Here is a 27,205-nt window from a genome sequence, read left to right as displayed (position 1 = left end):
TGAGCAGGGGAGGGGCAGAGAGAGAGGGAGACACAGAATCCAAAGCAGGCTCCAGGCTCCGAGCTGTCAGCACAGAGCCCGACGCGGGGCTCGAACTCACGGACTGCGCGATCACGACCTGAGCTCAGGAGTCGGACGCTCAACCGACTGAGCCACCCAGGCACCCCAACACTGCATTTTTTATAGATTGAAAATTTGTGGCAACGTTGCCTAACCAAGTCTATCAGTACTTTTTCCCCAAAGCGTTTGCTCACTTTGTGTCTCTGTGTCACATTTTAGTAATTCTCACGATATTACAATCTCTTCTGTTGTTAGTATATCTGTTACGGTGATCTGTTATCAGTGATATTTGATGTTACTATTTTAATTGTTCTGGGGACCAGAATATAAGAAGGTGAACTTAATAAATGTTGTGTGTGTCGTGACTGCTCCATCAGCCAGCCACTCCTCATTTCCCTCTCTCTCTCTCTCTCTCTCTCTCTCTCTCTCTCTTGCCCCTCAGGTCTCCTATTCCTCCAGGCACAACAGTTTGGAAATGAGGCCAATTAATAACCCTACAGTGGCCTCTAAGTGTTCAAGTAAGAGGAAGAGTTGCTGTCTCTCACTTGAACTCAAAAGCTAGCAATGATTAAGCTTAGTGAGGAAGGCATCTCAAAAGCTGAGAACGAACAAAAGCCAGGCCTCTTGCACTGGCTAGCCAAGCCACGACTGCAAGGGAAAAGTTCTTGAGAGAAATTAAAAGTGCTACTCCAGTGAACACACACGCTAAGAAAGTGAGACAGCCGAATTGCTGATCGGAGAGAAATTGGTAGTGGTCTGGACAAAATATCAAAGCAGCCACAACCTTCCCTTAAGCCAAAGCCTCATCCGGAGCAAGGCTTCAACTCTCTTCGATTCTAGGAAGGCTGAGAGAGGTGAGGAAGCTGCAGAAGAGAAGTCTGCAGCCAGCAGAGGGAGGTCCATGAGGTTTAAGGAAGGGAGTGGAGTCCATAACCTCAGGGTGCAAGGAGGGAAGCGGCAGGTGCTGATGTGGAGCTGTAGCAAGGGACCCAGAGATCTAGCAGGCAGGGCTGCGCTTCACAGCCTCAGAGGACGCGCTGACTCTCCCGTCAGGGGCTAATGCAGCCGGTGACTGTAAGCGGAAGGCAGTGCCCGCTCACCATCCTGAAAATTCTACGGCCCTGGAGGATTATGCTCAACCACACTGCCTGTGCTGTAGAAATGGGGCAACAAAGCCTAGATGGCGGTACATCTGTGTACAATCTGATTGGTTGGAGATTTGAAGCCTACTGTTGAGAACTGCTCTGCAGGAAGGATTTATTTCGTCATGCTCCTTGACAGTGTACCTGGTCACCCAAGAGTCCTGATGGAGGCATAGCAAGAGATTTTAATTTTTTTCTTGCCTGCTAGCTAACACAACATCCCTTCTGCAGGCCATGGAAAAAGGAGTAATTCTGACTTTCAAGTTTTCTTATTTAAGTAATACATGTTGGGGCGCCTGGGTGGCTCAGTCGGTTGAGCGTCCGACTTCGGCTCAGGTCATGATCTCGCGGTTTGTGAGTTCGAGCCCCGTGTCGGGCTCTGTGCTGACGGCTCAGAGCCTGGAACCTGCTTCGGATTCTGTGTCTCCTCCTCTCTCTGCCCCTCCCGTGCTCATGGTCTGTCTCTCTCCATCTGTCAATAATAAATAAACATTAAAGAAATAAAAAAAAAAAAAAGTAATACATGTTGTAGCTTGCCAGAGTCGCCATAGTGATTCCTCTGATGGACCAGGGTAAAGTAAACTGGAAAGGATTCACCGTTTTTTTTTGTTGTTGTTTTGTTTTGTTTTAAAGTAAGCTCTAGGCCCAACATGGGGCTTGAACTCATGGCCCTGAGATCAGGAGTCACGTGCTCTACAGACTGAGCCAGCCAGGTGCCCCAGGATTCACCATTTTTTTTTTTTTAATGCCATTAAGAACATTCGTGATTCGTGGGAAGAGGTCAAAATATCAACATTAACAAAGAGCTTGGAAGAAGTTGATTCTAACCCTCAGGGGTGACTTTGAGGAATTCAAGACTTCAGCGGAGGACATGACTGCAGATGTGGTGGAAACAGCAAAAGAACTAGAATTAGAACTGGAGCCTGAGAGGAACCCTTTTGCACTGCTGGTGGGAATGCAAGCTGGTGGGAATGCAAGCCAGTGGGAATGCAAGCTGGTGGGAATGAAGCTGGTGGGAATGCAAGCTGGTGCAGCCACTCTGGAAAACAGCATGGAAGTTCCTCAAACAGCTAAAAATAGAACTACCCTAGGACCCAGCAATTGTACTACTAGGCATTTATCCAAGGGATACAGGTGTGCTGTTTCGAAGGGACACATGCACCCCCACGTTGATAGCAGCACTATCGACAACAGCCAAAGTATGGCAAGAGCCCAAATGTCCATCGAGGGATGAACGGATAAAGAAGATGTGGTCTATATATACAGTGGAGTGTTACTCGGCAACCAAAAAGGATGAAATCTTGCCATTTGCAACAGCATGGATGGAACTAGAGTGTATTATGCTAAGCGAAATTAGCCAGTCTGAGAAAGACAAATATCATATGACTTCACTCATACGTGGAATTTAAGATACAAAACAGATGAACATTAAGGGAAAGGAAGCAAAAATCACATAAAAACAGGGAGGGGGACAAAACATAAAAGACTCTTAAATACAGAGAATAAACTGAGGGTTGCTGGAGGAGTTTTTGGTGGGGGTATGGGCTAAATGGGCAAGGGGCATTAAGGAAGACACTTGTTGGTAGGGCACATGGGTGGCTCAGTGGGTTAAGCATCCGACTTCAGCTCAGGTGATGATCTTGCGGTTTGTGAGTTCACGTCCCACGTCAGGCTCTGTGCTGACAGCTTGGAGCCTGGAGCCTGCTTCGGATTCTGTGTCTCCCTCTCTGCCTCTCCTCAACTCACACTGTCTCTCTCTCAAGAATAAATAAACTTAAAAAAAATTTTTTTTAATAAAAAAGAAAAGAGGAGGACACTTGTTGGGATGAGCACTGGGTGTTATAGGTAGGGGATGAATCATTGGATTCTACTCCTGAAATCATTATTGCACTATACGCTGACTAACATGGATGTAAATTACAAAAAAAAGAAAAAGAACGAGAAGAAAGAAAGGGAGCCTGAAGACAGGACCGACTTCCTGCCTGCAATCTCATGATAAAACCTGAGCCGATGAGGCGTTGCTTCTGATGGATGAGCCAAGAAAGCGGTTTCTCGAGATGGGATCCTCTCCTGGTGAAGATGCCATGAAGACTGTTGAAATGACAGCAAGGGATTGAGACTATCACAGAGGCTGGGTTGATAAAGCAGTGACAGGGTTTGGGGGGACTGACTCCAATTTTGAAAGGAGTTCAAAATGGTGGGTAAAATGCTATCAAGCAGCGTCCCGTGCTATGGAGAAGTCATTTGTGAAAGTTCGCGGCACACTTCCCTGTTGTCTTAGTTTAAGAAGTTGCCACAGCCTCCCCGGCCTTCGGCGAGCACCACCCCGATCGGTCAGCAGCCATCAGCACTGAGACGGGATCCTCCACCAGCAAAAAGATTGTGACTCACTGGGAACTCAGGGGCTCTGCGGCATTTTTCTTGTTTTTTGGCAATAAAGGTATGTAGACTGTTTCTTTGAATATCATGCTATTGCATAGGCCGCAATATAGCGTAAACAAATCTGTTACATGCACTGGGAAACCATAAATTCTTTTGACTACCTTTACTGTGCTATTTGCTTTATTGCAGTGGTATGGAACGGAACCCACGCTATCTCTAAGGTATGCCTGTAGATAAAACTGTATCTAGTCAGTCCCCAAAGTGAGAACTTACGCCAGCCCAGAAATGACAGAAAATTCGAACAGAATTCCAGCAAACTGATCTGGACACAGAAACCCCAAGCCTGTTAGATTTATGGACCAAAGGAGGAGAGAATTTGATCCTCCAGAAGCAGAAACTGTACATCTTGGGCCCCTTACCGCTGATGTTAAAACTTAACACCTTAGATCATCTGGAGAAAATAATACTAATTTCAAAGGGTTTCACTTGACCAATAGCAACAATGTGGACAGGAAGATGGCCTACACTTCACATATCATACCTTAAAATATCTCCATGGAAAACACCAGGAGGAGTAGTAATATAATAATGAAATTAGGACTATTAACTATTATGACAGGGACAGACACATTCACCGCTATCCGCAGAAGGGACGGAACAGTTTTTGAAAGGCAGTCTGAATGTACTGCAGTCTTATGTACTGTATTTACAGGCCATAGAAACATAGAAGTGACTGATACGAACAGCTGAGGAAATAAGTCAAGATTCCATTTGTGTACATAAAGATAACAGGCCTCCACCGAATGTAAATAGACCGTGGCGATCACCTTAGACCACACAGACCTGAGGCTACAAGGTGCTACCGTCAGTCAAAACCATTTAGGACTCCACCTTGCGAAACAAATTATGAAAAGACAAACCCAGTAGAAACCCCAGAAACTACTTACAGTGGCAGAGAAATAGAAACAACCGATCTTTTAATGTAAATAGGCCTAAAGAAAAAAGAAACACCTGTCAACCCAGCAATCCATTTACTGTAAATACTAACCCCTTTATAAAGCCAAATCCCACTAACAGATAAGTCACCAATAACCGAAGGAGAGAAAACCCCAGGGGACCCTCAGAGGGACTCAGCAGTCTGTGTCTCCTGGCTAAAGCCAGAAACATCCGTCCATGTTACAGTAACCGTATCAATAGAAAACCCTCTTGTAAATAAAAATACTACTTATACCACTATGCTGCTAGATACGGGGCCCAAGTAACAATGATACAGGATATCCTACTGATTTAGAACATTTTACCAATAAAAATGAAATACCTAAAGGACTGAGAGGTATTTAGTGACAGATTCGATTCCTAACAATTGATGACAGACCCCCCATGAAGGCTAAACGCCTTAGAGGTCCCAATTTAGGAAACATCCTTGGAAAGCATGTAATAGGACATATTTAAATTAAGGAAAAAATTAGTGTGCCTACAATTTCACCATAGAACAACCCGGCTGGCCTGTGAAAAAGCCAGATGGGTCCTATTGGTTTACAGTAGCTTATATGATTTTAAACAAATGCTCTCCCCAAATTGGAGGAGTACCCCCGGATACAGGTGCTATCATAACCAAGATCACCACTGGATCTGGAACTTACTACAGGGTGATATGATAGGAAAAGATAGGATAAATTAGAGAGGGAAGGGATAGGACCTGAGGTCCTGGGTGGGGAAAAACACCTATTTTGGAACAATGCTGGGAGTAGGTCTGAACACAGTAAACCCCCTCAGGCTTAAGGTTCCTCTTCAGAATGTAACAGGCCCCACCTACTCCCCCTGAGGTTTCCCTCAGGAATTTGACAAAAGACCTAAGTGAGGTCTTAGGCCAACTCTCATAATGGAATTGAGCCAATCAGGGATGGACCAGCCAGCACCTCGAGCTACCAGGCCAATAAGGGTAGGACCTGAGAGGGAAGGGGGTGGGGGGTGGTTAAGGGGTGAGGGGTGAGGGGTGGGCTACCCAAAACCTTATAAAACATGGACCCTTGCTTAATGTCCTGGGCATTCAAAAGAGCTTTCCTACTATTCTTGCTTTTTAAAAAAAAAAATTTTTTTTTGTTAATGTTTATTCATTTTTGAGAGATGGAGGGAGACAGAGCATGAGTGGGGGAGTGGCAGAGAGAGAGGCAGACACAGAATCCAAAGCAGGCTCTAGGCTCCGAGCTGTCAGCACAGAGCCCGATGCGGGGCTTGAACTCACGAACTGTGAGATCATGACCTGAGCTGAAGTCTGACACCCAACCGACTGAGCCACCCAGGCGCCCCTATTCTTACTTTCTAATCTTACACCCTAATAAACTTCTGCCTGCTGCTCATTTTATGTCCACCTTTTCATTCTTCGAAGGAGCGAGACAATGAATCCCAAGTATCATGGCAAAAATGATCCTGCAACAGTGATAGACTTCTCTGACATGCTGTTTGCTGTTGTAGTTGATGAGAAGAGCCAACCCATGACTAATCACATGGGAAGGCAGACAACGTGGGTTTACGAGGTTGCCTCAAGGACACCTTAACAGCCCAGTAATAAGCCACAATTTCTAACACGACATCCTACGGTTCTCCTAAAAATACAACACACACACACACACACACACACACACACACACACACACACACCAATATTTCCTATTTGATGATATTCCTATTTATGGTGATAACTTGGAAGAACAGACTAGGGTCAAAACCGTTAATTGAATTTCTTACGGTAGCAAGATGGACCATCGAGCCAGGTAGGTACAAGGACCCCACACTAGAGTAAGATTTCTGGGTATAATTTAGTCCTCTGAAGGCAGAAAAATATCAGTCCAGTCATAGGCCCAAATGATAGAAACATTTGGATATTGGAAACAGCACACACTACATATGAGGGTAATATTAGAACACATTTATGAAAAAACTAGGAAAGGTAGGGTATTTAGGGGAATATTCAAGAGCGGGACTTGCTTTTCAAATGATAGCATTTGAAAAATGCTATCACACCTTTAACACACCCGCCCCAGCTAATGAGGATTCTAAACATCCACTGGAGTGCCTATACTCTTACTTGGGGGCGGGGGGGGGGGGGTGGAGGAAGAGGAGGAGGAGGAGGAGGAGGAAGAGGAGGAGGAGGAAGAGGAGAGAGAGAGAGAGAGAGAGAGAGAGAGAGATTCTCTCTGGGATTCTAGACATTCTTATCCACTGGATAATGCCTCAAGTAAGTAAACAAACTTAAAACAGTATGTGTGGGAAAATCCCATTTTGTTTATGTTTTTTTGTTAGTAGGATCTTTTTTTTTTTTTAATTTTTTTTTTTTTTTTAACGTTTATTTTTGAGATGGAGAGAGACAGAGCATGAACAGGGGAGGGGCAGAGAGAGAGGGAGACACAGAATCTGAAACAGGCTCCAGGCTCTGAGCTGTCAGCACAGAGCCTGACGCGGGGCTCAAACTCACGGAGTGTGAGATCATGACCTGAGCTGAAGTCAGACGCTTAACCGACCGAGCCACCCAGGCACCCCAAGGATCTTTTTTATTCAGGAAAAACAAAACAAAACAGTTTTCCAACCACACGGAGGAGGGGTATGGGTAGAGGGAGGTGTCCGTCCATCCAGCCCCAGCCCCCAGCTCATGTGGGGTAATGGCCCCCCAAATAACAACGGTGCGTGTGTATGGGAAGGAGAGGGGTGAAAAAGCAGTAGGGAGAGGTGGGGGAAGGAGACGGACGGACGAGGTCAGTACCGGGAATGCTGCCGGGCGGGAGGCCATTTCGTAACATTTCTTGTCGATCGCACCACCCTGGACACCCTTGCCCCTCAGCAGGATGGGCGTCTTGGAAGTCACGTGACAGTGGTGTTGAAAGTGGAGTTGTGCAGGTGCTGCTGGTATGAAAACCCACGGGAAATCCCCTGTCCTGCAGCAGCGAGTCCAGATTGAAAGAACATTTCTGGCTCCCGGGTGTCAGCCTATTCACGAAAGAACCGGACTGGTCCTGGCCGACCGGGACACCAGTCTCAGCTGGCATGATGTTGACGGATGTTTGGTTTTCCCAGGACGGTGGCCCAGACCGAGGGCGACTCCTCATAGCCCACGACGGCCTTGTCCTGACCGGTGCCGCCTGCGGTGAGGTCGTGGATGTGGGTGTTCACCCACCTTGGTGCTGCTGCTGGGGCCCCCCGGGCGGGGCTCTCGCTGGGCTGGGGGGCTCCGGCTGGCAGCGGGGGGGGGGAGGCTCAGAGTTAGGGACTGCCCTACCTCTACAGACCGGCTCTGCTCATTGAGCCACAGCCCTCACACTGCCCCTGAAATCCCATTTTTGTATATAATAAGCCGCTCAGCAAGGTAGAATTTTGTTTTAATTAGTAGAGAAACTACCATTTAAAATTAATAGCCGTGGGGCACCCGGCTGGCTCAGTCGGAAGAGCCTGCAACTTGTGATCTCTGGGTTGTGGGTTGGAGCCCCTCTACGTTTTGTGCAGGGACTACTAAAAACAATAAATACGTAAACTTGAAAAACAAACGGACAGCTGCATCTCTGTTAGTCGGGGTCTCCCACTACTCCTTTGTTCTGGAAGGGGGATTCCTTTCAATTAGGTGGAGTCAGGGAAGCAGGGGAAAGGTGGAGCTGGCACCCTGGGGGGTGGTCGAGGCTGCTCCTCTTGTCCTGTTCTTTGGTACAAGAGTTTGCTGGGAGAAGGTTTGCAAAGTTTCCCGAAGACTTCTGGAGGCTTCTGGGAGGTGTTCAATGTGACACTTTATACGTTGTGAAAGGATCCCCACCTTCCGTCGCTTTTGTGTCGGTGTGAGAACACCTAAGTTGTCTCAGCAGATTTCAACCACGTAATACGGAAGTTTAAACCATAGGCATCATGCCGTCGCTACATCCTCGGACCTTGTTCCTCCCGTAAGGGAAAGTTTGTGCCCTTTGCCAAGCTGCCCTTATCTCCCCCCTTCCCAGCCTCTGGCAGCCACTATTCTACTATGTTTCTACGAGTTTTGCCTTTTAATTCTTTTCCTGAGTCCACACATAAGTGATACAATGCAGTGTTTGTCCTCCTCTGTCTGGTTTATTTCACTTAGGGTAATGCCTTCCATGTTCACTCATGTTGTTGCATGTGGCAGGGTTACCTTCTTTTTATGGCTGAATATATATATATATATATATATAATATAATTAAATATATTATATATTATCTTATTTAAATATATAATATATATTTATTTTATAAATATAAAATATACATAGAAAAAGGTATTTATAAACATTATAGGCATAAAATCTTAGACACTTAGGTTGTTTCCATACCATGCTGCGATGACTATTGGGGTACAGATACCTCTTTGAGCTGATGATTTTGTTACTTCGCATACATGCCCAAAAGTAGGATTGCTGGGTCACAGGGTAGTTCTATTTCTAACTTCTTGCTGAAACTTTGTTTGGTTTTCCAGAGTGGCTGTACCAATTTACACCTCCAACGAATGTGCAAGGGTTGCCTTTTCTCCACATCCTTGCTAGCATTCAGTATTTCTCGTCTTTTTGACAATAGCTGTTCTAACAGGTATGGGACGATATCTCACTGTAGTTTTGATTTGCATTTCCCTGATGATTAGTGAGCATCTTAACATGTACCCATTGGCCATTTGTATGTTTTCTTTGGGAAAATATCTATTCAGGTTTTCTGCCTTTTTTTTTTTTTTTTTAATTGAGTTATCTGTTTTGCTTATTTGTTTTTGCCATTGAGTTGATGAGTTCCTTATATATTTTGGATATTAGCCCTTATTGGACATATGGTTTGTAAATATTTTCTCCCATTCCAAAGGTTGCCTTTTAGTTTTGTTGATGGTTTCTTATTCTGTGCTTTTAGTTTGATATAGTCTCACTTCTTTATTTTTGCTTCTGTTGCCTTTGCTCTTGGTGTCCTGTCCAAAAAATGATCACCAAGACCAATATCAAGGAGCTCATCTCCTATGTTTTCTTCTAACAGTTTTATGGTTTCCAGTCTTTTTTTATTTTTTTTTTTTAATGTTTATTTATTTTTGAAACAGACAGGGACAGAGCATAAACGGGGGAGGGTCAGAGAGAGAGGGAGACACAGAATCTGAAGCAGGCTCCAGGCTCTGAGCCGTCAGCACAGAGCCCGACGTAGGGCTCAAACCCACAAACCGCGAGATCATGACCTGAGCTGAAGTCGGATGCCCAACCGACTGAGCCACCCAGGCGCCCCCTATGGTTTCCGGTCTTAAATTCAAGTCTTTAATCTGTTTTGAGTTGATGTTTTTGTATAGTCTAAGATAGGGATCTAGTTTCATTCTTTTGCAGGTGGATATATGATTTTCCCAACACCATTTATTGATGGGACTATCCTTTCCTCATTGTATATTCTTGGCTCCTTTGTCAAAAATTAATTGACCAAATGCAAACAGATTTATTTCTGTGCTCTCTATTATGTTCCATTGATCTATGTATCTGGTATTTATGCCAATACCACACAGATTTGATTGCTATAGTTTTGTAATATAGCTTTAAATCAGAAACAGTGATGCCTCCAGGGGCGCCTGGGTGGCTCAGTTGGTTAAGCTACTAACTCTTGATTTCAGCTCAGGTCATGATCTCATGGTCTGGAGATCAAGACCCTGTAACTGGGCACGGAGGTGGAGCTTTCTAAGGATTCTCTCTCTCCCTCCCTCTATCTCTCTTAAAAGAAAAGAAAAGAGGGGCGCCTGGGTGGCTCAGTCGGTTGAGCGTCCAGCTTCGGCTCAGGTCATGATCTCACAGTTTGTGGGTTCGAGCCCCACATCGGGCTCTGTGCTGACAGCTTAGAGCCTGGAGCCTGCTTTGAATTCTGTGTCTCCCTCTCTCTCTGCTCCTCCCCCACTCATGCTCTGTCTCTCTGTCTCCTTCAAAAATAAATAAAAACATTTAAAAAAAGAAAAAGAAAAGAGAGAAAGAAAGAAAGAAAAGAAAGAAAGAAAGCCTCCAGCTTTGTTCCTTCTCCAGATTTTGGGGGTTATTTGGAGTCTTTTGTAATTTCATATGAATTTTAGGATTATTTTTTCTATTTCTGTAAAAAATGCCATTGGAATTTTGATAGATTGCATTAAATCTATAGATGGCTCTGGGCATTATGGATATTTTAATGATACAACGCTTCTAATCCGTGAACACAGGCTAGCTTTACATTCTTGCATGTCTTCTTTACTGTCTTTCATCGGTGTTTTATAGTTTTGAGTGTGTAGCTTTTTCATCTCCTTGGTTAAATTTATTCCTAAGTATTTTATTATTTTTGATACTATTGTAAATGAGATTGCTTTCTTAATTTCTCTCCAATAGTTCCAATAGTGTATAGGAATGCAATTGATTTTTATACATTTTGTATCTTGCAACTTTATTAAATTGTCCATGTTTCATTCTTTTTTTATTATTTTTTTTAATGTTTATTCATTTTTTGATAGAGAGAGACAGAGCGTGAGTGGGGGGGGGGGTGGGCAGAGACAGAGGGAGACACAGAATCCAAAGCAGGCTCCAGGCTCCGAGCTGTCAGCACAGAGCCCCACGGGGGGTTCCAACTCACAAACTGTGAGATCGTGACCTGAGCCGAAGTTGGACGCTTAACCGACTGAGCCACCCAGGCGCCCCTCCATGTTTCATTCTTAAAGCCAACTATAAGCAAGGCTAATCCTTTGGGTTGTCTTCCTGAGCCTACCATGGAAGGACAGAAACATACAGTACATATGATGTACTGTGTATACCTGTTAAATACATATGTAGTAGAACCTATAGTGTATACACACACACACACACACACACACACACACTATATATATATATATACACTATGAGCACTTACAAGTCAATAAGAAATGAGTAACCCAATAGAAAAATGGCAAAAGGCTAAAAACAAGCAGCTAACAGAAACAACAGAAATAAGTAACACTTAAAAAGAGTTTTTATTTCATTCATAAACAATTTAATAAACATGACGATTAAAAACATAGATGCTACTTTTCATCTAACAGGTTAATAAACAGCAGGATAAAATTGTCAAGACTGCTAAAAATTCATGAACGTTTTCCAATTATTTTTTGTTTATATATTATTTAGTTTAAGGTGGATTCATTTGTGGGTAATACAAAACCCAACTCAAACAGGTTCAAACAACGGGGATTTGCTGGGTGGTGGACCGGATCCCAGAGACAGGACGGGCTTCAGCTCTGCTTTGATTCAGCAGCGCCGTGACGTCATCAGTTTCTTTAGAATTCTCCTCTCTGACTTCTGGCATGTCAGTTTCATCCAAAGGCTGATTCCCCATCAAGGTCCCAAGATGGTTACCAAAAACTCCCCAAGTACGGTCGACACGTGCATTCTTTATGCCATCGGGCAACTTTGAAAACCTTTCTACAGGGAGTTCTCCTTGATCGGCAAATCCTTAATTCACCAATACGGAGTCCAGAAATTCTGTTTCCCAGCCTCCCTCGCAGCTCTGCCGATGCCCTTCTGGACATTCACGTGCAACTTAGTGACACGAGGCTGCAAGAACCATGCAGAAATCCTCCAGGTAAGGGTGGCAGCACTAGCTGCACAGGCTACGGTTGCAGAGGCTCGGCGGGGGGGGGACCCTAGGGCCCAGCACCCCTTGCCAGTGTGGTACTTGTGCTCAGTGGGCCAGCAGTTTCTCCAAAACTCTGGAACAGTTATGCAGTAGGATGTAGTCTGCTGTATCCCCCTGAAGCCTGATTCTCGGGCCTTCCCAGAGACTCTCTCAACTCCCTGAAATCCTTTAACAAATTCCTTTTCTGTTTAAACTACCCACAGTTCATTTCTACTGTGCAAGAGGAAGAACTCTGACATACAGAGAAATGTTCCCTCATCACGTCTGGGGAAAGGAAGGTCAGAAATTCTCTCGAAGGAGCAAGATGTGGGGCACCCGGCTGGCCGAGTTGGTTAAGTGTCCAATTCTGGCTTAGGTCACGATCTGGCGGTTCCTGTGTTAGGCTGCCAGGTGGGGCTCTGCCATGTGGGGCTGGCTGCACGGAGCCTGCTTCAGATTCTCTGTCTCCCTCTCTCCGCCCTCCCCTGCTTGCACTCTCTCTTTCAAAACTAAATAAACATTAAAAAAAAAAAAAAAAGAGCAAAATGTTTCCTTCTCTGATGCCTCTGGCAAACCTTTTTTCTCAAAAGCCAGAATTGTGTTTTGTTTTGTTTTTTTTCCCTGGATTACTGGGGCTCGAGGATGGGATTGCACTTATGATGTAAGGCTCAAGCCACGTATCTATCCCTTAAGGCTTAAGACGAAGGACAAAGAGAGACGAGTGAGAACAGCCAGGTGACGATCAGAATATTAAAGAAGGATGGAAAAGTGAAGGCATATGGGAGGGAGGCGGGCCTTGAGGTCTACCAGAAAAAGCTGATCTTAAACCCCTTAGTTGTATCCGTACCCGGCTCTTCAGGCTCTTCACACATATATTCCTCTTGGGTGCTCCCATCTCTGCATGAACACTTGTCATGTTGCTGGTCACCGCTTGGCACTTCTGGAAACAGTCACCAGGACAGAATGCAGCTTCCTCTTTCTGTGGTCCGAAGAGGTGTGAGTGAGGGGCCAGTTCCTTGTTTCCTCAATCTCCCTTTGGTAAGAATTGGGGCAACGAAAAGAATGACAATGCCTTTCTCCTTAGTTTAACGGAAAAGTCCTTATGAAATTCAATGCTCATTGTTGTACTCTATTTCCCGATTCTTGTCCCCTATTTTTAGGCACCCACCTCTCTCAACAATGCTTCTTTCTCCCCTCTCAAAGCCGGTCTTCGTTCATTCTTTGAAACAGCCCACCCCTTCCGACGGATTGGACTGTATTCCCGGCAGTGTCCTCACAATTCGGAGCCTGTTCTGAACAGTACCTTTCCCAAGAGTGAATCTCACCCTTGGTACTACTGACATTTTAGGCTGGGTCGGTTTTGGCTGTGGGGCCCAGTACTGTGCATGTAGGTAGCATCACTGGCTTCTACTCTCCCCTCCGGATGCCAGCAGCATCCCTCCCCCGTCATCCTCCGCCCCCTCGAGTTGTTAAAACCCAAAACGTCCCAGACACTGCTGAATGTTCTCGGGGGGACAGAATTACTTCTCCCTGAGAACTATACACAAATGCCCTGGGGAGTAAGAGCAGTGAAGTCCTCTCATAGTCCGAGTGACCGTGGGGAACTGGGACTAGCCAGGCCCCACACAAACTACAAAGTGGGTGAAAGAACTCACTTCTGGGACTTGTGGATGAGTCACTTTGTTCTCTTAAAGGTGCTGGAGGTTACTGTTGAATCATCAACTCCCAAAGACGAATATTAATTTTCATAGAGTACAGCCTGACATCAAAGTGGAGTATACTTTTTCATCTGCCCTAGAATTTGCAATGCCACGTCGCTTTTTTTTTTTTTAATTTTTTTTAACGTTTATTTATTTTTGAGACAGAGAGAGACAGAGCATGAACGGGGGGGGGGGGGGGAGGGTCAGAGAGAGAGGGAGACGCAGAATCTGAAACAGGCTCCAGGCTCCGAGCTGTCAGCACAGAGCCGGACGCGGGGCTTGAACTCACTGACCGCGAGATCACGACCTGAGCCAAAGTCGGCTGGTTAACCGACTGAGCCGCCCAGGCGCCCCAAGGCCACATCTCTCTTAATGAGGCATTCCACATTATTACTTTTAATCGACCTACCTTGCTTCCAAATGTATCTTCTTCAGATCATTCCTGGGCAAAATTCCTTTTAATTCCCTTAGATTCGGCCCAAAGAGTCGAAATTATTACTTGGAAATTTAATCTTGTAGGTTTTTTTTTTTTTTTTTGATGGTGGTTGTTATTTGGCGTATGGTACATATGTATTTGGCACATGAATTTTAGGTTGTCTTATACACAGTTATTAAAAACTTTTAATTGTAGCCTTTATTTATTTTTTTTTCTGGAAAACGTCATCCTTTAGTATGATGAAGTGTCCTCCATTGTGTTTAAGTCTTTTTGGCTTGCATCGTCTGACATCAAGATAACCACCTTTGCATTCTTATTGTTTCACTTGTCTTGTGTATCTTTGTCTGGTCTTATTTATCCTTTCTGAATCACTTCGTTTAAGTGTATCGCTTCGAGGTGACTTTTGAGGCATCATAAACCATACCAGAACTTAGTGGCTTAAATCAAGAGCCATTCAGCTCATAATTCTGTTGTTTGGTTGTCATCTGGGCTGGCTCGGCTAATCTCTGCTGGGCTTGCTCATGTGTTTGAGGTCAGCAAGGGGGCTGGCCGGTGGCTGGATTCTCTGAGATAGCTTTGCTCACACGTCTAACAGCTAGCTGGTTGTCGGCTAGGCCTGGGAGAGTGACTGGGCCATGTGTCTTTCATAATCCAGCAGGCTAAACTGCACACTCAGAAGTCACAGGGTTTCAAGTGTAGCACGAAGGGACCAGCCCTGATGACCGAAGGGTCACTTGCATTCCAACTGCTGATGCCCACTGGCCAAAGCAATTCACAGCAACAACCCAGACTTAAGGGCTGGAGGAAAAGACTCCACGGCTTGATGGGAAAGATTTCGCACACGGCAAAGTCACAGATGAAGGGAGGGTAAGAATTTGTGGCCAATTTTATCATCTATCATATCTAGGTTTTCCTTTGCGAGTCAACATAAAAGTCTTCTCCTTTCAATGGTTGATTTAAACCCAATTACGTTTATGATTGTTATGTTCAATCTCAATTTTGTCACACTTTTCAGTGCTTTACTTGTTAAGTGTATCATTATTTTTACTGTTTTTCCCCATTTGGCCTATTTGCTCTTTTTAATTTTCTTCTTCCTTCCTTCCTTCCTTCCTTCCTTCCTTTTCTTTCTTTTTCTTTCTTTCTTTCTTTCTTTTCTTTTCTCTTTTCTTTCTTTCCTTTCTTCCTTCCTTTTCTTTCCTTTTTCTTTCTTTCCTTTCTTTCCTTTTCTTTTCTTCCTTCCTTTTCTTTCCTTTTTCTTTCTTTCTTTCCTTTCTTCTTCCTTCCTTCCTTCCTTCCTTCCTTCCTCCCTCTCTCTCTCTCTCTCTCTCTCTCTCTCTCTCTTTGAGAGACAGAATCTTAAGCAGGCTCCACATCCAGCCTGGGACCTGCTGTGGGGCTTGATCTCATACCATGCATGCAATCATGACTTGAGCAGAAATCAACAGCTGGATGCCCAAATGGCTAAGCCACCCAAGTGCCCCTTCTTTTGGTGTTTATGCATATATTTTACCTTATTTATTTATTTTGTATTACTTGATTTTATTTTACACTAGGTAGTGGGCACAAAGCAATCCTCTTAATAAAGTTGACAATTAGCTTCACTCAGAACATTTTTCATAATGCACATTAAAAAAAAAGTATTCATCTAACAAATTGTTCTGCAATCCAAATATACAATAGCTTGGAAAACAACATTTAGAAAACAAAAGCCAATGTAAAAAGACAGATGAAAACAACTAGAGCAGTACAGGTTTTATATGGCTCTGATCTTACAGTTTCCTTGCTGCATCGTCAATGTCAGAAATCTGTTCCTTCAGCTGGCTCCATTGCTCAGGATTTAAAGAAATACCTTTTCTTCCTGGTTTCATTTCACCTTCCGGATCCACCCAATATTCTCTCACATCAATTAGGACTTTCCCTTTAAAGTCTGGAACACTGACATACCTCGTTTTCCCAATCTGAAACTAGTTATCATCTCTGCTGCTGCTCTGCTTAGAGGATGACAGGGCTCTTCACGTCTCACCAGTCTTTGGCTTTACAGGTTTTTCTGGAGTAACTTGCTTTTTCTGCTTTAACTTTCTGTCAACCTCACTGTCAGAATCAGTGCCAGAAAAGCTTGCAGAAACAAGTTCCTTTGGTTTAGGTATCGCCCCACTCTTGCAGCCGAACAGCCTTCTGCTCACTTGCTTGTAAGTCTCTTTTAGGTAAGCTTTAGATCAGCATGGAGCCCAACGTGGGGGTTTGGGGGTTGAGCTCACGACCCTGAGATCAAGATCTGAGATCACGACCCTGAGATCAAGTGTGTATACACACTTGAAGGTTTACCTTTTTACTAATGCCTTTTTCTTAATTATTTGGTCTCCTTTTTCCTTACTTCCTTCTGCTATTTGGTTTGTCAGGTTTAAATGACATTTGATGGTATCATTTAAATATTTTTTGATTTCCATCACCCACTCACCAATCAGATTACGTATTCTACTTTTCCTTTCTGATATTTGCAATGTACTATGAAATAGGTCCAAAAACTAAGATAGATTAATGGACAGATGGACAGAGGGATGATTAGATAGATGTGTGATAAAGACAGATACATGTCATAATAAGATGTTAATGTTAGAATCTTGTGGTGGATATGTAGGTGTTCTCTTTAAAATTCTATACTGTTTGGGGCGCCTGGGTGGCTCAGTCGGTTGAGCGTCCGACTTCGGCTCAGGTCATGATCTCACAGTCCGTGAGTTCGAGCCCTGCGTTGGGTTCTGTGCTGACAGCTCAGAGCCTGGAGCCTGCACCGGATTCTGTGTCTCCCTCTCTCTCTGACCCTCCCCCGTTCATGCTCTGTCTCTGTCTCAAAATAAATAAACATTAAAAAAAATAAATAGGGGTGCCTGGGTGGCTCAGTCGGTTAAGCGTCCGACTTCGGCTCAGGTCACGATTTCACTGTCCGTGGGTTCAAGCCCCGCGTCGGGCTCTGTGCTGACTGCTCAGAGCCTGGAGCCTGTTTCAGATTCTGTGTCTCCCTCTCCCTCTGACCCTCCCCTGTTCATGCTCTGTCTCTCTCTGTCTCAAAAATAAATAAACGTTAAAAAAAAATTAAAAAAAAAATAAATAAAATTCTATACTGTTTAAAAATTTAAAAATTAAAGCGTAGGGGTAAAAGAACCTAGGAGCCAGCCTGATGGTGCTTCCATTGGCCAAATCATTTTTTTTTTTCTGTACCAGTAATAATTTATTTTTTTATTTTTTATTTTTTTCAATATATGAAGTTTATTGTCAAATTGGTTTCCATACAACACTCAGTGCTCCTCCCAAAAGGTGCCCTCCTCAATACCCATCACCCACCCTCCCCTCCCTCCCACTCCCCCTCAACCCTCAGTTTGTTCTCAGTTTTTTTTTTTTAATTTTTTTTTTAACGTTTATTTATTTTTGAGACAGAGAGAGACAGAGCATGAAAGGGGGAGGGGCAGTGAGAGAGGGAGACACAGAATCGGAAGCAGGCTCCAGGCTCTGAGCCATCAGCCCAGAGCCCGACGCGGGGCTCGAACTCACCAGCCGTGAGATCGTGACCTGAGCTGAAGTCGGACGCTTAACCGACTGAGCCACCCAGGTGCCCCTGTTCTCAGTTTTTAAGAGTCTCTTATACTTTGGCTCTCTCCCACTCTAATCTCCTTTTTCCATTGGCCAAATCTTAAACAAAATACAGTATCAAAATACATAATGATAGGAATAGAATAGATTATAATCTATGAGTCCATGATGATATGAACAAATTTATAATTTTCTTATATTTTCTTACAAGGAACTCAAGTTTGTTTAGTATGAAGAGGTCCCAGTAACACTTACTGATTGCTCTCTGAATCTGAAACAGAGCTAATGAACGCTGAATGAATAAGTAAATAAATGGGAAAAAAAAGAAAACTCTCCTGTAAACTTACTTACAGAATAATGCCAACTAATAAATATGGGAGGAATGAGGGATAAGAAAATTTCCATTTTGCAATCATCATAGCAACAATAGGTTCAGGGAAGAATCATCAAAGCAAGAAAAAAAATCAGTGGAAAAATGTTTAAGGAGGAACAATATATTTATATAGTCTCAAAGGATAGTCCCAGAAATTACTTGTTAATTACAAAGAGAAAATGACTTTTCCAGGAAGAAAAATGGTGGACATCACCTTCAAAAATTAGCATTTAGGGGTACCTGGCTGGCTCAGTCGGTAGAGCGTGCAAGTCTTGATCTTGGGGTTGTTAAGTTTGAGCCCCATGTTGGGTGTAGAGATTTCTTACGAATAAAACCTTAAACAAATTAGGGTTTATTACGACTGTAAAATTTGTTAATAGCATACAAAGCTATGCACTATGATGTATTTCCTTACTTGCTCAGTCTTTTTTCTTAGAGTATCACTGCCATTCTTTTCTTCTTCCTGATATACTTTTTTCTGAAAGCTCCATCATATCAGGTATTGTATCTAATCCCACCAATCTTTCTTTTTTTTTCTCTTTGGGACCTTCCTTCTGGAGGCCTTCATCCTCCTGCTTCAATCTGGCCTGGCTACTCTTTAGGTCTGTTGCACCACTGCCCTTTTAGGCCTTCCCTTAACTGTTCTCTTCTTATAAGCCATCCTCTGTGAGAGTAGAATCAAGACCTCTGTAAATATATACAATGCATTGATCGATTGGCTGCAGAATGCTCTTGATTTAAATTTTGCTTGGCATACAGTAGGAACTCAGAGATACTTGCTGAATGACTTAGTAGGATCATCCAAACGTTACAAATGCTTTGTATCATGAAGTTTACAGGTTTGTTTTTTAACACATGGTCATAAATATTAAATAAGCAAAGACAAGAGAAATTATGCATACTTTGCGTATATGCATAATTTTCTTACAAGGAACTCAAGTTTGTTTAGTATGAAGAGGTCCCAGTAACACTTACTGATTGCTCTCTGAATCTGAAACAGAGCTAATGAACGCTGCAGGGAACAGATGAGACACACATTCTTGTGTAGCTGTAAAAGCAAATTCACAGCAAAAGTCAGGGTGACGGGGTGATGGTGTTCCTTGCTCAAGTTGAAATGCTTAAACAAAGATTGGATTTTAGTGAAAATAGGAGTCTTGAAACATGCCCTCAGTGTTCAGATACTCATAATTTTCAGCTTTCCCAAAATACTTACTTCTATTCATTTTTTTCAAAATAATTCTGATACTTTATCCTTAGAAGTTATCTTACCCACGTAAAGCGACTCTCGTCTAGGAGAGACACTAGTGGCAAGGGGCAGTAGTTATTTAAATAGCTGTGAATGGTATCAGAGAACTGGCAACTGATGGAAACACGAACAGCAGTATTTGGGATGAGAGAGAGGGCTTACCTAGGGAGTAACTGGAGATAAAAGGTTTAATAGTTTCCCTATTTCTCTTTAAAAATTTTGCTGCTATGTGGACAAAATTTACATACCCATATGTGACACATGAGTAATTTTCTTTTTTTGCATACGTGTTGCATTTTTTGGAAAGTTAAATATGCAAACAGATTAAAGAGACAAATATTCTCTATTACATGTTGCAAAAAAACCAGTGCTCCTGCCCCACGCCATTTTCTGCTTTCCATTCCTTACACAGGAGACGTAACGTGACATCCTTGCTGCTCTTGATTTCGTCTGTTTGTTTCTACTTCTCTCCTATCCTTGAGGCCCCTGTCCCTTACCTACGCAACACTCTAGAGTGTGGAGTAAGGAAGTAATGACATCTCGTTTACCTTCTGCCCTTTACCCTCTCACTCTTCCTCTCAGCCCCCAAAGGGCTTCTCTTTCTTGCAGTGCACGAACTTTCCTTACACCAAACCCTTGTCCTATTTACCCTTTCATTCATTCATTGTAAACACTCTCTTTTGTGGCCTTATGGGCTTGGTTTATATCAGCCTCTTTCCTCCCAAACAAAGCTGGACTCCTCCCAAAATAACAAGTGCTTACCTTCAGGCTATTGTCTCAATATGGACTTCAAAAACTCTTATTTTGAAATTCAAACCTGTTTTCATCGGGTTTGCTCCTTCCAAAGATGCAAGTATTTCCACTGGTTCAATCGGTGGGGTGACGATGGGCCCACCAGAACTATAGATTATCAGGGAGAAAAATCTACTGATTTAACATCCCCCCAAAACATTACACTGAGGCTACTATACTCTAAGAATGCATTTTATGGAGTTTCATTACACAGATGGAATATCAATGTTGCCACTAGCAAGTTCGGAAGCAGTGAAACTCATCCTTGGAATGCATCACCGGTGCTCCTTAACATCCAGCCCTCCCTTCCTTCCTGGGCACCAAGAAGACTCTCCTTCCCAGTCCCACTGCATTTTGATGGGGCCAGGTGAGAGGGTCTAGCCAGTGAAATGTGAGTGGAAGTGACGGCTGAGGCAGTGAAAAACTGCTGTGTGATGCCGTAGATTTCCTCTTCCCCTCTGAAAGTGGTGTCTCATGTTGAGATAATTGAGTTACAAGATCAAAGTAGTCTGGATCACTAAGACGCTTCTTGGAGGACAGCGACCCTGGAGAGTTTACGATGTTAAGATACTGAGATTCTGGAATTGTTTTTCAGTGTTTACAAAGCAACTTTATTGATGTGTGAACATGCTTGACAGAATATGAAGAAAAGAAAAAAATAATGAGATACAAAATTGCACACACAGAGACATGAGAATTATCCAAAGAAAATATATGTGCAGAGAAGGAAGTGCAAAGAATTTTGCTTAAAGAAAACATCCAGCTTGTGGAATCGCAGCGTTTTATTTTACATGTGATTCTTCAAATGTGCCAAATTTTCTAGAGAAGGCATGTTATGCTCTGAAGACAGAAAAGAGAAATGTTTTGAAATGACACTAGAAGAGCAGGGGGGAGGAGGAGGAAAAGAAATGGATGAAAGCTGGAAAAGAGGAATGGAGGAGTATACTGGAAAGGGAGAAATTCAGGCCACTTCCCCGAACACTGCACTCACCGCAGGCTCTGTGCCAGGCACAGCACAGGCCCCGTGGCAAACAGAAAATAAGAGTATGAGGACCACCACCACCCCTGGAGCTTTGGTCTGGGGAGAGGCTGGGAAATAGCAGCCTTCCGAGTACCTATGCTGTGTGCCCGAGCCAAAGGGAAATCGGGGGCTGTGGGGAGGTGGGGTGTAGGGAGATGCAGGAAGGCTTCCTGTAGGAGGCAACTTGAGCTGTCTTGAATGAGCTCTAGAAGATCGCCTGGTACAGGGAGGATGATGAGAAGGAGTGAACGAGAGGAGACAGACATCCCCGAGGAGGCTAGTTGTTGAATTTTGTCACAAGAGACAGTTATGAAATTCGTTATTATCAGAACACAAGCATATGCCATCCTTCCTTGGCCACTGGCCTACTGCTTAATTAATGATTCTTGCCTAACTAACTACGCTGGCTTATTATCAAATTAATGAGGGTACCTCTTATTGAGAAAGGTTGTCATTTTGATAGTAGAAATCTAAATTTTTTTTTTACAAGCCGTGAAACTTTAATTTACTCATTCAAAAATATTTACTGAGTGCCTACCACGTGCCTAGTGCTGGATATAACAGTACTTAAAAAACAAAACAAAACATTTTTGCCCTTACAGAGCTTATATTCTAGTGGGGAAGTCAGACAAATATTAAATCAACAGCAACAAAAATACTTCCTAGTTAGGTAAGTGTTTTGAAGGAAATAAACAATGGCTGAGTTAGACAGTAACAAGGGGGGAGTAATGGGGAGGAGACATTTCAACCTACACATGAAGAAAGTGGGGAGGAAGTTGTAAGTCATATGAGGAAAGACAGATCTTAGTGATTTTGAGAACTGAAATAAGACCAATGTGACCGGGCAGTAATAAATGAGGAACAAGTGGCAACATATGAAGTTGAAGAGATACGCAGAAATAGATCATGCTGTGGTAAGGAGTTTAGATTTTATTCTAAGTTCCATCAGACAGGATCGCCTTATCTTCCCTTGACCAATGCTGCGCAGTTAACTACATCTGTGTTCATTTCCCACCTGCCTCAACAAATGATTTATCCCACATCTTTCTGATGGTTAATCGCCCCCTTCCACCCTCCGTGTTATGGTTGCCCTTTCCTCTCCTCTTTTCATGCACTTTGCTTCTCGGGCTCTTCTGAATCCCCAGTGCATCAGTTCTGTGACCCAACCTATAGGATAATCTATCATCTTCAGTCTTAAAAATACACCTAATCTGATACTATCCTTCCTAATTGATAGCTTCTGACCTATTTCTATTTCTTCGTGTTCCTTTATAGTCCCAGGGTTTTAAAAATCAGCTGACTGCTGATTCCCAAACAAGACCTCTCCCACAAGCTCTAATCCCATATACCCAGTTGCCAATTTATTGACTCCACTTGAACGGCTGGGTACAAACACTCCCGATCCCCTCCCCCATCAGTGGATTATACATCAGTTCTCCTTGTATCAGTAAATGATTCTACTGACCACTCAGAAGTTCAGGCACCAAAACCAGGTGTCATCCTTGATCACTCCCTTCTCTTCACCTTCCTATCCTGTTTATCAGTAAATTCTTCAATTTGTAACTCAAAAAACACATCAACTTAGCTCATTCCTGCTAATGTTACCTTTCGTGATCTCGTTTGGATTTCTGAAACCATCTCATGATTTACTTCTCTGCTTTCACCTTGCCTTTCTTTAATGCATTGTCTACATAGCAAAGTGGTTGTTTTATTTTAACCTAGAATCTTTTACTAAAAAGATGAAAATTGTAGGGGCGCCTGGGTGACCTTTGGCTCAGGTCATGACCTCACGATTTGTGGGTTCTAGCCCCTTATTGGGCTCTGTGCTGACAGCTCGGAGCCAGGAACCTGTTTCTGATTCTGCCTCTTTCTGCCCATCCCCCATTTGTGCTCTGTCTCTTCCTGCCTCTCAAAAATAAATAAATGTTAAAAAACAATAAATGAAAATTGTGGTAAAATAAACTTTTATAACAAAAGTAGTATGTACGATGGGCAAAACCCATAAATATAGAGAGCTGATGGGGGGGATGGGGAAAATGGGTGAAGGGCCATGGGAGGAGAGGAGACATAGGCTTCCAGTTATGGAATGAATAAGTCACAGGGATAAAAGGTACAGCATAGGGGACAGAGTCAACGGTATGATCATCGCACTGTATGGTGACAAGCTAGCGACACTTGTGGTGAGCACAGCATAATTTGCAGACTTGTCAAAATCACTATATTGTACACCTGAAACGAATGTAACATTGTGTGTAAGCTATACTCCAATATAAAAATTAATTTAAAAAGCTTCGCAAAACTCAACCATTATAAAAAAAGGTACACAATAAAGAAAACAAAAATATACATTTCTACTTCTAAAGATTAAACTGCTAAAACCTTCCAGCATAATCCTAGATATTTTTTGTAGTACACAAATACACATATATGCATTTTGTAACCAAAGTGAGATACCGTAACATACATACTGTTCCGTGACTTGCTCTTTTCAGTTAATAATCTCCATCTTTCCATGGCAATACATTTGCATCTTATATTCAGTCCCTCGATATCGAAATTTCTTCAACCGTCCTGAAAATGCATTTTGTAGGGAGCCTCTTCGTACTAGGATTCAATCTGCTCTTATGTACCCTAAATTTTTTTGTTTTTTCATACAGCAGTGGCTTTTTTCATAACGATCCATCGTTGAAGAGATGGAGCCGGTTGTCCTGCAGAATATTCCACCTCTTGGATGTTTGGTTACTTCCTATGGATCATTTCGTTTGCTCCCGTATCCCCTGTATTTCTAATAAGCTGTTTGTTAGGTGCAAAGGCTTGATAGACTCAAGTTACACATTTTTGCCTGGAATATATCATAGATGATATTGTATACTTCATGCTACATCCCATCAAGAGATACGACATCAGATTGATGCACAGGGTGGCCTTTTTAAAACGTAAACTGTATCATGTCGATATCGCCTAAATCCCACTTATGGCTTCCTTGGCATTTATTCCATAATACAAATTCTGTAACTTGGCCTACAAGGTTCTGAATGACTGATGCTTGCTTACTCTTCTAACTTTATTTTATCCCATTCCCTGTGTGGTTTTTAAGTTTTTGCCACCGTTTACTTCAACTTCCCGAACAAGGGAAGTGTTTGCTTCCTGGGGACTTGGCACTTGCAACCCCATCGGTCTGCGAGATTCTCCTTTGCCACTCTTCCCCTCTTCTAATGTCAAGCATCATCTCAAAGTGCAGGTCGTTTTCAGCTGACCCCAGAGAAGCCTACTCTGATCGTCTTGTTTAAATCAGGTTCTTCCAAGGGACCCTAACACCCTACGCTCCGAGCACCCTGTTTTTCCTACCATACTCTGGACACTTTGTACACCTTAGTTTCTGTGTCCTTACCTGCCTGTAAGTTGCATTGCACCGTGGCAGGGACCTTGCCTATAAGGCTCACTGTGCCCTCAGTCCTGGTGTATAGCAATGCGTGGCGTGAACTACCATAGGTCACAACAACCCCGAGGCTGCAACGTCTCGGACAGGTCGCCGCAAACTCTCGTAGGGGCCAGTAACAACACTTCACCGACAAGTTGCTCGAGTGGAGGCATCGTGGCTTTTCCGTGAAGGCGCCGCAAGCAGCGCGCTGGAAGGAGAGGCTTCCGCTTGCGAAAGAAAAATCCAGCCCCCCGCGGAGACGCCGGCCCGTCCCGGGCCCGCGGCTCCGCGGCTCCGCGGCTCCGCGGCCCCGCCCGCCTCACGTGACTGCGGGCGGCGCGCCCCACTGCGCCTGCGCGGGAGCTCCCGGAAGTGGCCGGACCCACAGCTCGGGCGGAGAGCCCGTCCGTCGGTTCGTCGGTCCGCCGGTCCGCCAGCCGGGTCGTCCGCGCGCCTCGGCCCTCGTCGGCGTCCCGCGCGGCCTGTGCGGCCCGAACCGCGGCCGAGGTGCCCGCCATGGCGACGTTCATCTCGGTCCAGCTGAAGAAGACCTCGGAGGTGGACCTGGCCAAGCCGCTGGTGAAGTTCATCCAGCAGACGTACCCGAGCGGCGGCGAGGAGCAGGCCCAGTACTGCCGCGCGGCGGAGGAGCTCAGCAAGCTGCGCCGCGCCGCGCTCGGCCGCCCGCTGGACAAGCACGAGGGCGCTCTCGAGACGCTCCTGAGGTGGGCCCGGGGGCGAGCGGTCGGGGGGTGGTCCGCGGCCCGCCGCCCCCGCGTCCCCCTCCGCCCGTGCGGGGCCCCTCCCCCGCCCGCACGGCCCCGGCCCGGCCGCCGCGCCCAGGCTGGGCCGGGCGCGTAGGTGTGGCCCGCATTCCTCCTCGGTGAGCTGGAAGCGGCCCCGCGGGCCGCCGCTCGCCCTGCCCTCCCGTCCGGCCCGCCCGCCCGCGCCGGCTCCGGCCCCGGCCCCGGCCCCGGCTCTGCTGGGACTCGGGCCATCGGATGCCCGGCGCGAACGGGGTTGCCCGCGCGCCGCGCGCTCTCGCCGCATTTTCCCACGAGTAATTGCCCCCACTTTTTGGGGGGGTCTCCGAGACACCGCCCTTCCCCCCATTTTTGCGTCGCCGCGCAACTTTCCGGGCCGGGTTAGGATTTCCTAACCGTAGTCGTTTGAGGGAAGTGGGAGAATTGGGACACTGGGTCGGACGTCTAGGACTGACCGCGTTATTGTCACTCGGCCTGAGCCACCTTTTTGAGTTCGTTATAATCGCACGGCGGAGAATTCCCAGCGTTAGGAGCTGCGGTTATTTGAAATTAAACTCGAGAGGTTGTTGAAAATCAGTTTTTTTTTTTTTCTTCCCCGAGCACGTAGGCGCCCAAGGGAGTGAATTTGTTATGCTAACAAATGCTTGTGCAGCTCATGCTGTATTTAATGAGGGTTCCGTTTGCGGTACTTTTTCGGATCGGATGACAACGTTTTCATGTAACTTAGCGGTTCAAAATGTGCTTTTGCCTACCTTTGAACAGCCTCGTTTCTTACGTGTTACATATTCTCCTTGTCACCGGACAGACACAGCTGTATTAGGATGCAAGGAGAAGCCCTGGTTAAACTAGTTTATTTATTTGTTCTGGTATCTGAAAAGTGTAGGGATAGTGCTTCTTTAGGTTTAAGAACCACTTAAGCCTAAAGAATCTTGCACCCATGATGATTCCCTTTTAGGTGAATTTTGTTTCTGTATTGGGAGACATGCCCCCCGCCCCCCCAGCTCTACTGTGATTACAATGGTCCGTAATACATAAATAAGAGAGTGCTTTTCTCCTTCTCTCTGGCGAAGTCCATGGCAGGCCTCTGATTGGGTTGGCTCTTGCCCACTTATGAGTGGAAATGTACTAATTTGCTTGCCCTTGTGTGAGTCACTCTCTGCTATAACTTTTCCATCCCACATGGATCAAAGAGGTAGTAATAGGGACTGGGGGAGGGCTGGTTCCTCCAAGGGAGGATACTGAATAGATTGCCCAGAGAGATTAGGACCCTTTGGTGTCCTTTTTTTTGTTTGTTTGTTTTTGTTTATTTTGAGCGAGCACAAGTCGGGGAGGAAGAGAGAGAGAGAGACAGAGAGACAGAGAGAGAATCCCAAGCAGGCTCTGCACTGTCAGTGGCAGAGCCAGATGCGGGGCTCAAAGTTAGGAACGGTGAGATCATGACCCCAGCCGCAACGTAGAATTGGATGCTTATCTGACTGAGCCACCCAGTGGCTCAGTATCATTTTTAAAGATAGAACTGTCGGGTTGCCAAGATCATTAGTTTGAGACTTAGTAGGAGCTTTTTGTTAAGGTAACCTAGGAATTCTTAGTCATTGTTTTTAGAACTAACTTACTTAAAAAAAAAATGCAAAGTGAGTTTTTAAAAAGGGCATTTGTTTTGAGAGGCAGAGGAGGGG

The 27,205-nt window shown here is 44.5% G+C and overlaps 1 protein-coding gene across 3 annotated transcripts in view; it reads left to right on the top strand.

Annotated features, from left to right (window-relative positions):
- Positions 1-25,137: 25,137 nt before the first annotated feature.
- Positions 25,138-27,205, top strand: part of LOC122198746 (programmed cell death 6 interacting protein) — a 74,466-nt gene continuing 72,398 nt past the window's right edge. Inside the window, exon 1 of one of the 3 annotated variants that reach the window (XM_042903494.1) lies at positions 25,138-25,490. In XM_042903494.1, the coding sequence (XP_042759428.1) occupies positions 25,282-25,490 (209 nt within the window). In that variant the 5' untranslated portion in view covers positions 25,138-25,281. The remainder of the gene's footprint in view (positions 25,491-27,205) is intronic. The other 2 variants (XM_042903495.1, XM_042903496.1) reach the window with 2 other exon arrangements.

This window comes from Panthera leo, chromosome C2 (genome assembly GCF_018350215.1).
Source record: "Panthera leo isolate Ple1 chromosome C2, P.leo_Ple1_pat1.1, whole genome shotgun sequence".
Classification (NCBI taxonomy): Eukaryota; Metazoa; Chordata; class Mammalia; order Carnivora; family Felidae; genus Panthera; species Panthera leo.
This window is presented reverse-complemented; position numbering and strand designations above follow the sequence as displayed.